The 18,672-nt window shown below is 41.4% G+C and overlaps 1 protein-coding gene across 6 annotated transcripts in view; it reads left to right on the top strand.

The window, feature by feature from the left end:
• Positions 1-18,672, top strand: part of GNB1L (G protein subunit beta 1 like) — a 42,811-nt gene that overhangs the window by 20,576 nt on the left and 3,563 nt on the right. For 5 of the 6 annotated variants that reach the window (XM_032128384.1, XM_032128383.1, XM_032128379.1 and 2 more), the window contains exons 2-7: positions 5,498-5,625; positions 5,873-5,998; positions 7,979-8,141; positions 11,817-11,915; positions 14,231-14,311; positions 16,594-16,809. In XM_032128384.1, coding sequence (XP_031984275.1) covers positions 5,510-5,625; positions 5,873-5,998; positions 7,979-8,141; positions 11,817-11,915; positions 14,231-14,311; positions 16,594-16,809 — 801 coding nt within the window. In that variant the 5' untranslated portion in view covers positions 5,498-5,509. The remainder of the gene's footprint in view (positions 1-5,497; positions 5,626-5,872; positions 5,999-7,978; positions 8,142-11,816; positions 11,916-14,230; positions 14,312-16,593; positions 16,810-18,672) is intronic. The other variant, XM_032128381.1, reaches the window with a different exon arrangement.

The following is an 18,672-nucleotide window of genomic DNA, read 5'->3' as shown; positions in this document are numbered from 1 at the left end:
ATAGAAATGGGAGTTTTAAACTGAAAGCTGCATTGTTATATGACTGACAAATGAATTTTCATATATTCTGGGGCTCTGACCTTTGCAACTGTTTGTATAGCACTCCCACATCTCTTGATCAAGGTTCTGCTGGTTTTAGTTTTGCTAGTGCATGTTTCTGTATTTGCACACAACAGACATATCGTGTGTTTCGGGCAGCTGGGGTAAGAGTCCAAGAAGCAGGGTGCTTGGCTTTTAATTTGAGATTTTCACTCTTCCCTAAGTGTTTTGTATATGTTAGCTCGCTACAGGACCTAGAAAGGCATCTCTTTGTACAGATGAGTTACTTTTCACCTCAGGTGCAAAGAGATTTCTTGAGTCTCACAACATCTCTTTGTATTGCTGACTTCCCTGTTTCAGTGTGTTCTTTTGGTTTGTACATGCAAAATGAAAAGCTGGGCTTAAAAATTCGTCACAACATGTCTGAAAAATTGTTTACCAAATCACATACGGGCTTTCACACCATTTGTAGTCAATAACCTATAAAAATTCACTTTTGCAGTCAGATGAGGTGAACTTTAACTCGTTCAACTTGCGTGGATTTTTCTGGCATCTCTTTTAATGATGTATGAAAATGTTACTGATTTAATGGGTTCTTGTAGCGCTAAATTCTTGTTCTCTGCTTCTGAGAAGTGCCACAGAGCCAGGCAGCATTTTGTGACAGCCAGGGATGTCTAAGATATTTCCAAGTGCTGCTGTGTTCCAGCACAATTCAGTGAGGGGAATTGGGTGCTCTGGGACCCTCGGGCTGTGTCGTGGCTGTTGAGCCACGAGGAAAGGCCACAGGCCTCCCGGCAGCCTTGGTACAGGGCGTTGCTTGCGCTGAGAGTAGCTTGTGGTTTCACCACTGAGAAACCTCGTTGTCTGCTGTGGTTGGAGGCTGGAAATGTGGGAACATTGCTTTTGGAAAGCTCCTACTGCAAGGGCTGCCTGTTGGATTTTAATGGTGGAGATTGCAAATGTAATGGAACAAACAAAATTGTTTGCACTGCACTATTAACTTGAAGGGGTCTGTTATTTCCCCTGACTGCCTCTGCAGTTGCAGCTCATGACCCACTTCCAAACACACTCATGCACTAGAGCACAGCGTGCTGTGCAACAGGGCAGAGTTTTTCAGGGGGTGCAGGTAGGCACAGAACTTCAGGCTAAAAAGGGTTTTTGTATGAATGAAAAAGCTTGGAAAGGGGGGAGAGCAATTTATTCACATCTTTCTCAACTCATTCTTTGCTCTGATTTTTCCTTGGGAGGGTGGCACCTGGTTGACTGGGAATTGTCAAAAAATAACAGGGATTTCATATATCTGTTTGTGAGCACACCTGGATGTGTTGGATATTTTGCAGTAGTAATTATGTCCGCACACCTGCTGGTTTCAGTCCCAAATCAGTTTGCCAGACATGCCTAGGGAGATTTATTTCTCTTATACCTGAAAAAGCTCTTTTACCACTGAGTTTTTACTACTCTAAATAAGCCTAAAGAAAAATAGAAGAGGATTTTTTCCTGTCTTTGCTTGAGCCGTTGGTATCTCAAAGTGAACTGTGGAGTTTGTTAGGGGGAGGAGGGTGTTTGGATGATATTTTAATAGCAATTTGTTTTTGCTTCAATGTGTGATAGAAATACAAGTGACAGGAGTGGGAACAGGAGAATTGCTGAATTCTGCTGGAATTTTTCCTGTGGGAATCTGTTAATGTTTTTAATTCTCTGAGAGATTTTTCTAAGGTAATCCTTTTGACATTTACATATTTTAAATGACTCTCATTAAATAAAAGCTTAACTTTTTTATATCAAATGCTGAAGTGATGATACTGAAATATCACTGCATAGAAATTCAGATGGTTTGAGGATTATTCTAATTGCAACCTAAGCAAAGTAAGATTTGTGAGGGATATTAATAGTGAATTGTTCTTTAAAATAATGTAATTTTGAAGGAAATTTAATTGTTCTGGCATTTAGCAGATGCGTTTTCTTAGACAAAACCATTTTTGGTACCTCATGTTTGGTGCACTCAGCCATTCACTAATTGAAACCCTCATTTGAGAAGCTGGATTTCCACTCCCCACTTGTGTAGCAAATGTAACTTGTGCAGGAGCCCAAGGGTTTGCAGTGCACCTTGTGAAAAATACTTCTCGTGTCTGTGTCACATCACTATAGCTCAGCTCCTGAAGGAGGATGCTGTTACCAGCGTGGGGAAGGCTGGAAGAAATAAGAAGTGGAACATCTTTTTTAAAAAAACAAAGCCTGATGGTGAGGTATTGCCTCTCTTGCAGGTGATGCCGTCTTGCAAGCAAGTACTGCCATGAGCAAAATGATTCATGTACTCATGTCTTTTAACTCCTTTCACAGGAGGCAGGAGTCATAGCATGAGGATAATAACACAGGGACGAACATACAGTGTAGCCCAGAAATGCCTTTAAATGAACTTTATTCTGTAGGTTGCACTTTGCTTGTTCAAGCCCTTGAGCCAGATTTTGCTCTCAGACCAGACTAAATACTAAGCAAATTCATTTAATTAAATTTGTTGCAGATATCCCCAGTTAACAAGAACAGATTGGTCTCCCTGAGGCTAGATAGAGTTAACAAGAAAATAAATGTTGTGCTAATTAGAGAACTCATTTTTAGACACCTGGGGTGAAACTTTAAAAAGTCCTAGAGATGTAGGATTGAAAATTCATTTGGAAATGAGTCTCAGGCTTCTAAATCACTTAGGCACTTTTGAAAAATTTTCCCAGAGGCTTTAACCATCTCACAATCATCATATTTAGCATGTTTGTAGCTGTCTGCTTAGCAAAGCACAGTATAACCATTATCTGTTTGAATCAGTACACCACAATGTATTTCATTATCCCTGTAAGGTAGAGAGACTGAGCTACCTGGTGAATTGAAGGTAGGCTGAATGTCATTTTTTTGAGGATGCTTGTGTGTCAACAGGAACAGATTGATGCTTTCCTGGAGTTATTAAAGTACCAGTACACCAAATTTCCATCTCTTTGCAAGCTCATGGGATTTTCTGTAGGTACCTAAGAACTTTTTATTAAATCTTAAGTGACTTGTCCAAGCTTATGGATAACAAGGACAGGAAAGATGAAATTTTATAGTTCAACGCCTGCTGGAAGGAAAATGAGACACTAAATACTGTCACACTGCCATTCATCTGCCAAATCATGACAGGAAGTAGTAAGGACTCCATATACATTAGGTTTAATATTAAGCCAAATTTCCAGATTCACATACATGATGAGCAGAAAAGCAAGGAAAGAACCAGACTCTAAGGAGCAAAAAGTCCCTTCAATAGCTTGCAGCTCAGAAGCATGTTTTCAGTAGGTTTTTTTTTTCTGTAACTGGTCTGAGGATTTTTCTGAAATATCATCCTTGTAAAGACATGCATTAGTAGTGTCTGTTTCATGCCAGGTAAAACCCTTCCCACAGCCACGCACACACTTGCTGTCTGTCAGCAAAAACTTGTGTGTCAGTAATTAGAAAAATGCTATTAAAAACCTGCCTTGTAATCCCAGATAGCCTCTGGGTTGCCTCAGTTCTATTTCCTTGCTCAGTGCAGTGAGCCAGAATTGCTCCACTGTGAAGTGGGACCCCGCTCCTCTGACAAGCTCTTAGCTACTCTTTCATTTATCTGGTTCTACAAAGTGTCATTTTGAGGGCACCAGCACTCAGCTGTAGTGCCCCAAAGAGGTGTCCCTTGGTGACAAAATCCTTGGTCTAACAGGTTTATAACACGGGTGGAGCATGTTGCAGATGGGCACTTAGGAGCTGGATCTCACCATGGGGGCGAACCTGTACATCATGTACATCTGAAAACTCCATCTGGATCATCCAACAACTTCATAAAAGAGATGAGTCAGGGCCCTAAAACACAGAGGGTATCCACTGAGCTCATTATTTTCATACCTAATTACACAGTGCTATTGAGAGAGAACTCCACATTACACTTGAAGAATCTTGTTTCATCACTAGCCCTAAAAGATAATTGCATTTAATTAGAGCCTATAGATACCATGATGATAACTGATCTATAAACACTCAAAGGAGACCTGCAAATGAGATGCATTAGCAAGTGCATCCATTAAACACAATTTGAAAGCTGGTACTGAGGTGAGATGACAATGAAAAGTTGGGCTGTTTTGCCATGGAACTCGTAGCTCTTGCACTCTATTCTGATTCTCTGCAATTCCTCTACTGTGAACCGGCAGGCAGACAAACACCTGCTGATCTTCCCTTACTGAATTTAGAACACTTTTTGTTTAATCTGGGGTAATATATGTATGAATGGGAAAAAGTGATGAGAGTTGACACCTGCAGTTGCAAAAGCTGCCCTTTTCTATGTGAGGTTAGGTCACAAAGGAAGAAGCAGATGTACAAGCGTGGCTAGTAATGCCACAGATCGGGCAGCAAACACTTTTCATGGTGAAAATATTTGTTGTAATGCACGTTATAATGCATTTTCCAATGAACTGCAAATTGTACTTCCAGCTGAATCAGCTGCTGGTTGCCTTGCACAGGTCTGGAGAGTCATTTGCAACAAGTCAGAACACAGAAAATTTGTCCTCATCCTTCTCCAGTACTTGTGCACAGCTGCCTGCAAAGCTGTTAATGTGAAGGGAAATACCTGGTGAGGGGGCCAGAGCAGTGAGCTCCTGTAGGGATCACACAGGCTGTCCCTGTGAGCTCATCAGGAATTGTCCTCTCCTTTCCCGTGTGGGACAGGGCAGTCTGCTCCCCCATATACCGGTCCTGCTCTGTGCTGACTCAGACCGCATTCGACATGAAGCTGAAAACATCCATCTCTTGATCCTTTAGGGAATACAAACCCCTTGGAGTAAAATGTTTAGCACAGTAGTCACTCAGTTAATATGAAGTACTGCATTTTTTTTTTCAAGAAACCATGCCTAGAACCAAAAATTAAAACACTCTGGAGTAATGGGATTCTTGTGTGAAAATGATCATCACTCCCATCTCATCTGAAATTCTTTACCGTTGATATGTTCACTGCAGTGCTTTTCTGAAAAAATACAAAAGTAGTATTTTTGTGGGGAGGAAGGGGAAAGACTTAGCCAGGAGGCTAAAGTGGAATGATAAATTGCTTGCCCACCCAAATTATGGGTGTCAAGTTTCTTGTATTTTGTAGCTCTTCCCTTTAGCAGCAGGGAGAGCAGCTGACCAATTTGGGATTTACAAGTGTGCGAGAGGTGCTTGCTCATGGCCAGCTCGGAACCTTGCTGAGAGAGGAATGCAGCAAAGAGCAGGTTGGACACCTGCTTCATCAGCTCATCTTAAGAGGAAATATTTCACCCTCAACTGGGTGGCAAATAGAAAAAACATTCAGTAATGAAAATTCAAAGAGGAAAGAGGAAAAGCAAGTGTCCTGCTCAAAATATATTTAAAGTTGTCATTTCACTTTAGGCTGCCTTACCCTCTGTGATATCTGTGTCTGCTTCTCACCCCCCAGTTCATTGCTCTGATGGCTCTGCCACCTCCGGATCCACAGTTTGTGCTCAGAGGTACCAGTGCTGCAGTCCACACTCTGCATTTTTCCTGTGGAGGCCCAGAACCTGATATCCCCCTTCTTTTCTCTGGGTAAGTACACCAGGATTTCTGGCTGTGCTGAGTGCCACATGGTTGTTTCCTCTTGAATTGAAGTGTATTATTTTGACAAAGTGTTTCTGGAGAAGACAGCAGCAAGCATGGTTTTGCATGATGGGTGTGTTACCTGTGCATACAACTTCAGTTTTGGAAACAAAACAAAACAAAAAAAGGAAAAGCATCAGACTCTGATCCACCTCCATGCAGTGCTCACACTAACAGCATCCCTTCCTGCTGCCAGGTCTGAGAACGGGTTTATCCATGTCTGGAACCTGAAAACACACAGAGTGGACACAGCATTGGATGGCCATGGAAGAAAATCTGTCTACTGCGTGAAGACAATGGGTGGTAAAGACAGGCTTCTCAGGTTAGCAAAGCAGGCAAAAAACAGTGAAATTATTCTTGTCTCTGTGACATATTCTTGTCTCTGTGATTGAAGGGGAAAAAAAAGGGGGGGTGGGGACAAAGGATTCTCTTAATTCTGGAGCCACTTAGTTTCTCCAACACATATGGAAATGTACTGAAATACAAAAAGACAGAAAAAGTCTAGAATAAAGGCGGGGGGGAAGATACAATTAATTTCTTTATTATGTATCTTATGACATCATAACGACTTGGGATCTGTAGTGTCTTTATTACTACACTGAGAACAGTTTTTGGGTCAAGGAAATACACTTGGATTTGAAGTTGAAAAACTTTTCATAGCTGGTTCCTGGGGAAGATTGATATAAAGAATTTATAAGTAGAGGGGAGATGGAGAAAAGGGAAGGAGGGAAGAGAAGAATCAGAGATGGAGAGTGGAAGACTGAGCAAGAATGCTGAGTTTCATGCTTTTGCTTTGTTGCAAAATATCTTCTGTTCTTGTTTAGCAAGGGAAGGTCAGGAAGATTTGTGTACTTTGGATTAGACAGGTGATCTAGAGTAGATGCCAAAGTGTCTGTATGATTAGGAGGTGTTCTGACATGTTTATCTAGAGAAGACATCTCATAATATACAGTGGAACTCATTAGCATTTATATTTCTTATCTGCTTAAGTACAATTATCAACACTCTTCCCCATAAAGTCATATTGAATGAGCATTGTTTGTATAATTATAGAGTTTTTCCGTACCTCTATTTTTGCTGTATAGTTCTAACAGTTCACATAGCAGTGCAATTTTAGGACGGCATTTACCTGTATTTTATATTTCTCTCATGTAAAGCTAAATCACAACAATTTCTTGCAGTATCACATTGTTTGTATGCCCAGTGCTGTAAATGTTGTGTCAGTTTGTCACTCAGCTCAACAGAAGTGATGTTGAAGAAGTCCCAACAGTCTGTAGATTTACATCTCCTCTGTTTTGGTTTCATACTTCTATGAGGTGATACTGCTAATTAAGACATGGATAAGGGATTTTTGATGACTCCTCGCCCAGGTGATAACATGAAGACATGTATCCTGTGCTGCTGTAGTTTATGGATTGGAAGCTTCTGCACAGTGCTACTTTGTCCCAGAGCCAGTGGGATCACATAAATCTGCAACAATTCCTGCTGTGCCCTTTATGTGGCCTCCTCACTCTGCCTGCCTGGGAGCAGCACAAAGCCTCCAGGATGGGGCTGTGCCGAGGAGTCTGTGGGAGCTGCACTTGTCCCTCGGATGCGGCCGCCGCTGCTCTCTGGCTTTGGATGTTTCAGCCACAGCATTTCCTTGAGCAATTGCTACCAGTCCCTCTCTGGTGTCTCCACACGTGCACAGTCCTAGGAGCCCTCTGTGCCCTGCCTGTGGCTGTGGGAAGTTGACCACTGAATAACTGTTGCTTTTTATTTATCTCTGATGAGGTCTTTGTTGTCTTGCTGTTTGTCTTTCAGCTGTCAATTCATGACATTTCCATTTCATTGCTAGGGTGAATGAGTGTTACATGTGTGAATCTTTGGATACCTTTGTTTCCTTTTAAATTAGATCTAATCAATGATAAAATGTAAGTATTTTTATTGTGTATATGTTCAAATGCTCATGAGACTTTATAAATATATTCACGCATATAAATAGCACAACTCAGCCTGATCAAGTCTCTCTGTACAAGGAAACAGAAACTGTGAATGCAGTGGATCTGACTGGCTCCCAGGCCCTCTCCCCTCCCAGGGATGGTTGAACCTCTTGGCCAGTTCCACAGTCGGCAGAAGGGTGGTGGCCCTGGGGACACTGAGCTCCCCCACGCTTCATGAAACACACAATTAACACCCTCACAGAAGCTGTTGGAAGCTTGGTCCATGATTGCCTGTGAAGGACCTAGTTCGAGTTACTGCCCTGCAGGCAGCCAGGCTTCTTCAGACTGCAGCTCATGGATAACTTGTTTTACTGTAACAGTCAGGGGCGCGACCAGAGGATCTGCCTGTGGGATTTAGCAGAGGGACGGACGTCAGTGACGGATTCTGTCTTCACGGAGCATGTGGGATTCTGCAGATGCTCTCTGTTAAAGGTGGCACAGGGACGCTGGCTAATGGCCATGGCAGCCAGAAGCCTGGAGGAGGTAGGAAGTGTCTCTTTCTCTGTGCTCGAGAGGTTGCTTTTGGTACTGAAATGACATCATTCAGGAGGGGAAACATAAGTGCTGTTGAATTCTCTGCTCAAGAGCAGGCAGCACAAGAAGGGCGTTTTAATCACTAATTTTACTGCCACAAGGATGACTAAATTATATAATTCATGCTTTAATAACAAGGATACCAGCCCAAGATTTGTCTGGCATTTAAGCATTTGCAGATGCTGCTGATCTTTACATGTAGGAGTTTTGAAAACTCTTCTGGTGCTGCTGAATACTGGAAACCAGTCCTTCTGGGGAACTAATGGTCAGCAGTTCTGTCCTCAGGTGGAGGTGCTTATCTTCCACCTGAAGCTGAACTGTGTTTGACAGAAGAGGGGAGGTGCAGGTGATTTGTAATGCAATATGTGGTCTTTCACTCCAGGCTAATTCTTTACCTGAAACTGGGGCTGGAAATAGTTGAATTACTATTAACAGCCAGAGGTTTGCTCCATGTGAGATAATTGCAGGGTCCATTTCAGTTCCTACTGGGTAAGTCCACATCTAATACCACTATCACAGCACTCACTGACAGCTTTGTTTGCAGTGTCCACTTCTGCTTTGTAGAAATTACAGTTTTGTTTTCTACAAGGGACTGTTTGAGGACATCACACAAAAATAGTATCAAATACTTGACATCAAAATACCAAAATTATGAAAGAAGAAAAAAGTGGCATAAATATGTAAAGAAATATTGTAGCTAAGTGCAAATTGCTGATGAGCATAAAAGTTCACATGCTTTTCTGGACTAGAGGTTGTGCGCCTTGAAACTGAAAGTTGCATATTTTATACATGAAGTATTAAGGACCTGTATTGCAAGAAAATGTGAACTTTTTATTATACAGAAGTTAAGCACCTATTTAGGTACTTGGTTGACTCACAGGCAGAATGTCCAGCCTTTTACAGAACTAGATATACCTGCAGACACAGCCACTGCACCAGTAAATAAAACCATTCTAAGTCCCATACCTTGTTCTGATCAAACGAAGAACTCCCTCCATTTTACAGCAGTGCTCAATAATACTTAAGTTAAACAAAATTGACAAGTGCATTCTTGTGTCAGCCAGAGAAGTCCCGGTAATGAAGAATTAAATAAGCATCTGACCCAAATAGAAGACGTTTACCCTGGTGTGGCTTACAACTCATCTCTGTTTTATTCTCATTTCTTTGCTTGGGCCCTGCAAGAGGAGAATGTTTTGCTGTCTCCTGAGGTAGAAGAGTTCCACTCTGTGTGTGAACCTTTGCATTAGAACTGTGTCATGTTTCAATAAATTCACATAAGCTCCCATAATATATAGTGCTTCCAAATAGGCAGCACTGTGTGAGACACAGTACATTTGCAGCTTATGATTAAAATTAAGACTTAATAAGTGTTTATGCTTGGCTGGTGTCCAAAAAAAGAGTAATTTTGTCTTAAAGCAGGTTCAGTCCATAAATAATGAGATCTGAACAGGCATTTATTTGTTCATGATTGCATTTAAATCACCAATTATGAGTTACATGCACTTTTCTTGCCAGTTTGCCAGAAACATGTTAAAAGCTTTATTAATGTGAAAAAGAAAAAGGGTGTGTTTCCTTGTGGCCAGTTTTAGCCACCCAGGAACACTATTAACCTCAGGCAAAGGCAAATCTTTCTCCTATTAAGCAAAACCAATATAAACACGGAACTTCAAGTTTTAGGTTACAGTTGTCAAAATATGTGAAGTAGTATTTATTTCTAAGGCTCAGTTGCCTTCAGTGCAGACAGTCTCTGGAACTGTCAATCCAGCTCAGGCAGCAGCTCATGTCTGCCTGCCTTCTGCACAAAGCTTTTCTCATTGTTTTTCTTTGGCCTTTGCAAGCCCAACTGTAGCCCTTGTACCAGTTCATCTGTTTTTAGTCATGGTAAAGCAAAGATGGTTTGGTTTTCTTTTAACCTGCAGAAGTGCATTTATCACAGCACACTTAACCTCCTTTATTACATAAAAGTTGTAGTTTTGGTCTTGCCTAGGAGGCAGTGCCCTTTGGAGAGACAGTGATGAAAGAGGCAAGATGAGAGCAGGTCATCTTCATATTTATAGCCCGTTTCCTGCCACAGCTAACTTGGTTTTTATGTTGATAGCAAGAAAGTTGACGAGAGAAAAGCATCTTTTGTTAAGAGTGGAGCTCCAAAGAACCAGAATTCCCAGATGATCAAACTTTGGTCTGTTCCCAGGTTTGGTCTGCAGACTGGATGGCTCTTGGCTGTAGTCAGTATTCCTCAAATCTGGAAAACAGTTTCCTGCTCTATTGCTCAGTGGCTTTCAAAAGCATTGTGTGTTGTGTGCAGTACACTGTACTCGCAGTCCTAGAATGCAGCTGGCTTTTGGCAGGCTGGCTGACAGCCTCTAGAAATAGGAAGATGTTCTGGCAAGCTTTGAACTAAAGGTACGGGATTGGAAAGCCACCGCAGCTGCCGTGGCTTGATTGATGGCTCCCAGAGGAGCCGTATTTGTGTAATACCTCATCTCAGATGCTTAAGGAAATTCACACAACTGGGCTGTCCAACAGCACTGTTGGGCTCTTGCACATTCTGGAAGAGCCTACAGTGGCTGGTGATGCTGGATTTATCAAATATTTCAAGTCATTTAATTTTACCACATAATGCAAACAATTGTTTATTTAATTAGAAGAAAAGATCACCTTGGTGATTAAGTATGCATGTGAGAAAGTGATGATCCTGGCAGCAGGTTTTTGATACCCAAGAGCTTCTGTTTCTCCAGAGTTCCAGGCTTGAGAACCAGCCCAGAGTTGAGGCACTGCTGTGTCAATCAAGAGTCTCAAAATCTTCCAGTGCCAAACTAAAAAGGCAGACTCCCCTGATCTTGCCTGCCATCATCCTGAGCTGGAAATGAGCTACTTCCTTGGCAGAGGAACAACTTGCCCAGTGTTTAAAAAAAAAAAAAAAGAAAGAAATCAAAACCACCCAAACCAGGTCTGTGATTCATTACCATTGGTGCAAGCAACAATGGAAGCTGCTCTGTAGAGAGAACAGGTGTTTAACACAGCATTGTCTGACCCTGCTCAGACAACACTGCATTAAAAATACCTGAGTGCAGACACTGCTACAACCAGCCTTAGCTGCTAATTCTGGGTTACAATTTGTTAGTGCAGTCAGCAGTAAAGAAAAAATCCCCTTTGCATGTATACACTGCCTGTGTTTCCATGCAAGCTCTGTGTTACCGTAACAGCTCAGAGGAGAGAATGCAAGTATCCACAGGTGAATACAGCCAAAAAATTAGCAACAGAGATGGAAAAAGGGGAAAGAAAGCAGGGTGTGTGTTCAGATTAAGCAGTCTGCAGTATTATCTGTTGTGTGCACAGTGTCATCCACTGTTTGGAAAGTAGGCTGTAATTAAAGAGAAGAGTGGAAGAAGAGGATGTGTTCACTCTAGCAGTTGTGTCTGGTCTTCCCTAAAACAATGCACTTCTTTAGCTAGCTGTAGATTCCCCTTAAAGCTCCAACTTAGCACGCGTTCCTCACTTTCCTCCGGACAGTTTTTACTGGAAGAGCTTATACTAACCTTAATCACCTTAAAAGACTTGTGTTTTTAACAGCAGAATTTTCACCTGGAGCCTGACCAACTCCTGTTGTTTTCCTGATGTCAGGTTCAGATTTTGGAGCTGCCATCCAAGACGTCAGTCTGTACCTTGAAGCCAGAGGTGGGTGCCAAGCTAGGCATGCCCATGTGTCTGAAGTTATGGCAGGTAAGGCAAGAGTGCCTGCTAATTGTGAAATGTTTTCCCTGTGATTCATTTTATATGAAGCACATGAATCTTTCTTCACTTGGATTTTGATTTATTATCAAACCAATCAAGTAATTATACTATTAAAGGGGGGAAAGATTTGTGAACATCCTTAATGTAACTTTCAGAGCTTTCCAAGCTTTAATGGAAGATTTGCAAATGCTCAAGGAAAGCTTTGTATCCTTAGGATAGATACAGTTTTTGCATCAATCAAGAGGAAAATGAGTGACTTACCAAAGCCAGTTGTTTGATACGGTTTCTCACTGCATTAAGAATGATGATAAATAATTGGGTTGCTTAAAAACAGTGGTTTTAATGGCAGGTTCCATTCACTTCAGTGCCCTCAGGATGAGGAAACACTCTGAACATTTGTATTCCAGATATACAATAGGAACAAAATATTTATGGTGGTACTGACTTTGGACAAAAAGGTAAATAAAAGTAGTTAGTGAAAAAACCTCACATTTGCAAAATATTTAGCAGATAATGTTTATGGGCTGCCAGTAGTGAACACAAGTAATACAAAAAGGTGGCAGTAGAGGGAGGAAGGAGTTCAGATTGAAATCTCCAGAGAATTGGTGGCAAAGCTGATTCCCATGTAACCCCCTCACAACACACTGCTACAGGTCTACAGGACCATCTGAGCTGATGCCAGGTGTGTAATTCCTACAGGCTCATTGGAACATTTGTGTTGGTTTCGGCTGAAAACATTATCAATTGAAGTTTGAGGCCTCGGTGTCTTCACCCGAGATCCTGAACCAGCTGAAGTCTAGAGGAATTCAGTTGCTGACTTCAGACAAAAGCAAGAGAGGCCATAGTTCAAGTTCCATGCTGTAATTAAAAAGTAGGAAAAAAAAAAAATAGGCTGATTAGGCTTTTGTTAAACAAAGTTTCTCCTAAAAATGCAATCAGTGTTCAGTGCTTGATGAAGTGAATGGGTCTTTCTGTCTCCTTGACATTTTTTAATAGATGGAGATAACTGGAAATGTTCAGTGTTGAAAATTTTTCTTGCCTGTATAAGAAGTTCTCTGTCTTGCCATATTTTCTACATGGATTAATATTGCTATTCCTCTAGGAAGCAGAGCAGGTGCAGTGTCTTAATTTTATATAGTTTTTAATTTTGTTGCCAGTGGGGATAAAGCAGAGGACTGGGAACTGGGAGAGGTAAATTATTCCGTGCAAATTCTGACTTTGGAAACTCACCATAACTTCCTAGACTGCACCAGGCAAGTATAGATAATCCCTTAGAGTCTCACAGCTGTATTTGCTCTTTTACAAATGTGTGCAACTTGGTTTAAAGGCACGGGGAAGAAGATACCCTTAAGGGAAATAATTGCATGTGGTGTACCAAAGTGATGCTCTGCATTCTGTTCTGTGGTTGCACTGGAAGTGGCTCGCTGAGTAACCCTGTAACCATAAACCAGGAGAACACGAGCTCACCCAGCTGCAGCCCTTCCTGAACAGAGGCCATCCAGGATTTCTTTGTACACCACTGTGTTGGGCAATACAGACATACCCAGGAGATGAACACTCCCAGCCCAGCGCTCAGGGGTTGCCTAAGAGACTATTTGATGTTGCTTATGGCACAGTAAATTAACAAGTTGAAACAAGCTGACAGGGAGAGCCCCATAAAGGTCTGAAGGAAGAGTGCTCGGGGTGGTTGTCCAAGAGTTTGGGGGCTGCAGCCAGGTACCATCATATTTTTCTGCAATTCAAGGAAACAACAAACCTCCCCAGCAGCAATGTGAATGAGAAACGTTACTGTAGAGCAGAAGGCAACTGAGATTAGGCTTGTAGATTAAGCCTCACTGGCTTCTCCTAAGCAGTCAAAAAGCTTGCAGCTATTTATTTTGTTCTTTTGAGCACTTTCCCCCTTATTTTTCTAGGTCTATCCTTAAAGATATTAGTTCATTCAATTTCTTTTGAAGATTCATGTTTTTAAATACATTGTCTCTTCAGTTTCACACCTTCCTGCTATTACTAATTGGGTGGAGTAGGATTTGTAGGAGTAAGGATAGTCTTCCCTTAAATTTTTTGCACTCCTTGGGGAAGGCATCATATTGCATAATGGTGCAAACAAAATAATTCAACAAGAATAATACATGTCGAAACTGGAAATGCCGAGTTACTACTTTATATAAACTATTGCAATTATTCCTGTTGAGTTGACAGGAGATCACCTTTTCTTCCTTCCTTGACAGTTATCCAAATGCAACAACAAAATGTTCTGCTTAGGAAGAGCAATGATTTATAATTTCATTTTTTCACTGAAACAGAACATGCATGGTGAGACTTCTCTCCAACAGTGTCTGTTACTGGGAATTGAAATAAATAGGCCGTTGTTGAAGCACTGCTTGGTGAGTCCAGGCTCAGACCAAGAGCTCCACTGATCTTTCAATAGCTTTTATTGTTTTAGTTCATGTACCCCTTGAAATATTACACTTCATATAGTTAGGAAAGTCAGGAAGAAGTAGTGTGGAAGACCTACATTTCATAGGAAACAGTACTTGGATTTTAAAATAGACCAGTCTTAGATCTCACTTGCAAATTACTGGTTTTCAAATCTAAAGTGTGATACCCACAGCACATAAAAAGAAAAGGTTTTGCTTGGCATTCCCAAAATGCCGAGCACTCACCTGTCTCTGCTGTCAGCATAAGGGTGAGGAGCTCCTTTGGAAGCCACCATCCCACTTGGAGTAGGGAGAGGAGCTGACGTGTTTCACTGCCTGATGACAGCTACCTTCTGTAAGCCCCCGGCTCTGAGGGAGTCTTCTGCTCACAGAAGAGCAGCACAAATAATTGTGGAGGTTTTTTATGCTCAAACTGGGGGCTTTTTTTAAACTTAAAAGTAGCTATGAAATACTTCATTTTACTTTGAAGGTTTTACCCTTTATTAAATACAAATAAAATCTGGAATGTTCATTTTATTCAGATTTTTTAAAAACTTTTTTGATATCTGGTATCAAAAACCAGATATTCTTCATCCAAAATACCTGATGAGTTAACATTAATTCACATTTATCTGACATATATTCATTGCTCTGATGTTATATTATTTCAGCAAATCAAGCATTTGACAGAAAAATTGTTCATAGTTCTGGGCACTAAGAGAGACCTGCTTTGTGGGCCTTTCTAGCCAGAGCATGCCTCCACCTTTTCAAAGGAAAAAGGATCTTAAAGGAAGGAAGGAGGCTCCTTCAAGATCCCAGGTGTGGACAGACCTGTTCAGAAGGATGATGTAGGGGGTTTCTTACATTTACAAGGATTTCCCCTTGGTTTCCTTCTTTTAAGGAGAGGTGTTGTTCCATGCCCAGGGAACTCCATTCCTCATTCAAACACTTCTCTAGGCACAGTAAGGCCAAGGAAGCACATGAGGCTGGTACTCAGCAGTCGTTTTACTCAGACCACCCATCTCTTGTTAGTTTAACTCCCCCCAGAACATAGAATAACCAGTGGGAGAACAGTCTGGACCATTAATAGAGGCAGTGAGCCTTTGGCCACTACAGGTTTGTATCATGACATTGACAGCCAGCGGGTTTGACCTCATTCAATAACGTGATACTGGTAAAAATTAATTCTTTATGTCCTTTACCTTTATTTTAATTGAATACTGACCAAACAAATCCTGGAGGAGCAGACAGTGTTTGGAAAGGTCTGAATACCCTGTTGGATACATTTCTTAGATGTGCCTACATGAGGTGGTAATAATCCCAATGTCTATTTTGATTTTTCTTCTCCTATTAAAGAAATAACTGGCATTAACAGATGCCTCTTTTTTAGTTGCTTTTCATTAGGGATTTGCATCTTCACTCTCGTAACCAGTTACTGCTTACAGAATCATTAGTCTTTTGGCTGGAGCAATGATGAATATTTTCCTTAAGTGTGACATGTAATCCAGTAATGTTCCCTTCTTTGAGTTATTTCAGAGGCTTAAATAAATTAGGTGTCTGCCCAGGGTGCCCTGCCCTTTGGCCTGTGACATCATTAATCAAAATAGCTTTCAATTGGTTACAGTGGACTCGGGTGCCCATTAACCCCTTGGTGACTGACCCAGAGATTCCTGCTGGGAGGTTCAGTGTTTACCTTTGAGCACTGTGGAGCACCTGGGCACACGATCCCTCTGTGCAGCCCTGCACTTGGCAGTGTGGAACTGGAACCCCTAAGCAGGGCACTTCTCAATGCTCATACAGGGTTGTATTGCTTGAGAGTAACTCACCTGCTCTGTGGAATTTTTTTTAAGAAGTGCAAACAAAGTTCAGACCATGAAATAAAGCTCCTGAAAATTTCAGGCAGGCTCTTTTCAGGTGTTAGAGAGGGCAATAGTTTGGATTTTCAGACAGAAATTTTCTCTCTGTATGTATATATATGTGTGTGTATGTTAAATATGTATAATATATATAAAATTTAGAATTTGATATGTAGATATAATGCTGTAGTAATGTTTAGTAATTTAGTAATGCTTTCTGTAAGTGGATAGAATATCAAAATTTGACATCCAGACTTCTAAATTTTTTTTCACTTCTACACCAGTCAGCATTTTAATTAATTCTCTTGGTGCTTGGACTAAAACCTACACAGGGATGGTAATTTTCCTAACAGACTATTTACTTCTCAAACAATTTTATTTTTCCTTAATCAGCTCAACTGTGATTCACAACCTGTGCTTCTGGCTGGCTATGAAGATGGATCAGTTGTCCTCTGGAATGTATCAATGGGAAAAGTGTTGAGCCAACTGATTTGCCACCAGGAGCCAGTGATGAGCCTTGACTTTGATGCGGAGAAGGCCAAGGGGATCTCGGGCTCATCTGAAAAGGTGCTTAGCATCTGGAGCCTCAATGAGCAACAGAACCTCCAGGTCAGGATCACTGGCCCTCTAGTGTCATTTATCCCACTTTGCACTAACAGTTTGATAGACTAAAAAAATATTTAGTCATGAAGAGGAGTTGTTGCAGATCTCTAGCTAATTAATCACAGACTGGTTAGAATGTCTGTGCTATGTGACTAGACTTAGCAAAAGATGGTATTTAAAAAAAAAGAAAAAAAACCCTCTCTCACATGTTTCTGGTTTTACCAAAGTTGCAACAGGCACACAGGCCTAGCATTACTCAAGCCATTGCCTCTGTATCTTCATTTATCACATTAGTAGTATCCAGCTCTCAGAATGTCCTAAACATTATAAATGAGTTATAAAAATGAGAAACAAAGGATTGCTTTTCCAAAGGTTCTGCTTGAATGGCTATAGCAAGCTTTCCACTGTGGGAAAGACAGAAGTATTCCATTAAATACTTCACAAACAGAAAGAGTAGGAGTAGCCCAGCTAGCACCAAGAGAACATGAGGTTTAGGCACCCAGCTTCCTTTGGCACCTACAGAGCCCAGCGAGAGACACAAGATCAGGCAAATGGCTCCCCCAGTTTGTGTCTGAGCTGTGGTACCGTGAGTGGCTGGGTTAGAAGGAGGTCGTGTAATCCCCAGCTCAGGCTGTGCTAGGGAATGGCCATAAACACTGCTTTCATCTAGACAACTTCAGCAACAGTGCCAAGGCGTTAAGTGTGATCTGGAAATGTAGGTGTGGAAATAAAGTGCAAAAAGGCTCATGAAAATTAAAATGGCCCATGCATAACATCTCCACTGCTGAGTGCTTTAACCTTTTTAAAGTGTCAGTTGCTCCATGAACAAGGGAGAGGGCCTGAACCAGCCCCTGTGTGCCCATGAGAGAAGCGAGCTGCTGGATACACCAGTTCATGGGAGAACAATAATTGCTGTTCCACCTTGCAGCTTTTATGGAGATTTTTTTTTTAAGTAGTAGAGCAAGTTAATGCTGTTTTCTGAATGATGCTAGAGGAAGAAAAGCACATGCTGGGACATCCAGTGGTGACTCGTCACCTGGGGGACACTGTAAATGTGTGGAATCTGTGAGGCATCACCACAGCACCTGCATTTCTGGGGTGGCAGGGCACTAAGTGTGTGTGGTGTAAACACATCCAGTGGAGGGGAAGCTTGGAGGACATGGCAGTCAATGAGGAGGAGTCTGAACTTTAATAAGCAATACAACATGACCTGAAAGAGGCACTCCACACTCTGAACAAGTAGTGAAGGTGTTCTAAGCCACAAGTCTGACACACAGTTGTCATGGTTTGAGTTTGTTGGTTTTTGGTCATGTTTGCTCTCCCACTGCCCAGCCTCCCCCTGCTCCCCCATCTGCACCAGGTGTCCTTAACTCAGGGAATTGGAAGGAAGGTGAGCAATCCCAGTAGGAAACTTGGTATTGAGACTCTTAGGTCAAGGTGACAGAAATCTGACATCATGACAGGCTTCTTAAATTTTCAAATACTCTGGTGGTGGAGAGAAAGTTGTTCTTTCATTAATTAAAGCAAAACTTGTTTGCCTCAGTTCAAAGAAAATATTGTTCTTTTTACTTATTTACTTATTTAAAAGCACATTTTACTTATGAGTTAACCGTATGCAGGGCTACAGGCACAACTCGTGGGAAAAACAGTTGTTCACCTGAAATATTCCAAGTATTGTTTTTCACAAGGTGTTCCCATTCCCAGGGGATGTAGGATTTGCACCTCACCTTCAGTACCTCACACTGAGAGATAGAAAGTTTCCTCAGAAGAAATTTAAATGCCAAATATTATAAGCTACAAGCAATGTTCCTGTGCTTCATGGGAGCATGAATGCCCTAAAAAAATGCATCTTTCATATGAGCACTAGAG

Source organism: Corvus moneduloides, chromosome 18 (genome assembly GCF_009650955.1).
Source record: "Corvus moneduloides isolate bCorMon1 chromosome 18, bCorMon1.pri, whole genome shotgun sequence".
Lineage (NCBI taxonomy): Eukaryota > Metazoa > Chordata > Aves > Passeriformes > Corvidae > Corvus > Corvus moneduloides.
Note: the sequence above shows the minus strand (reverse complement) of the source record. Positions and strands in the feature narration are given on the sequence as shown.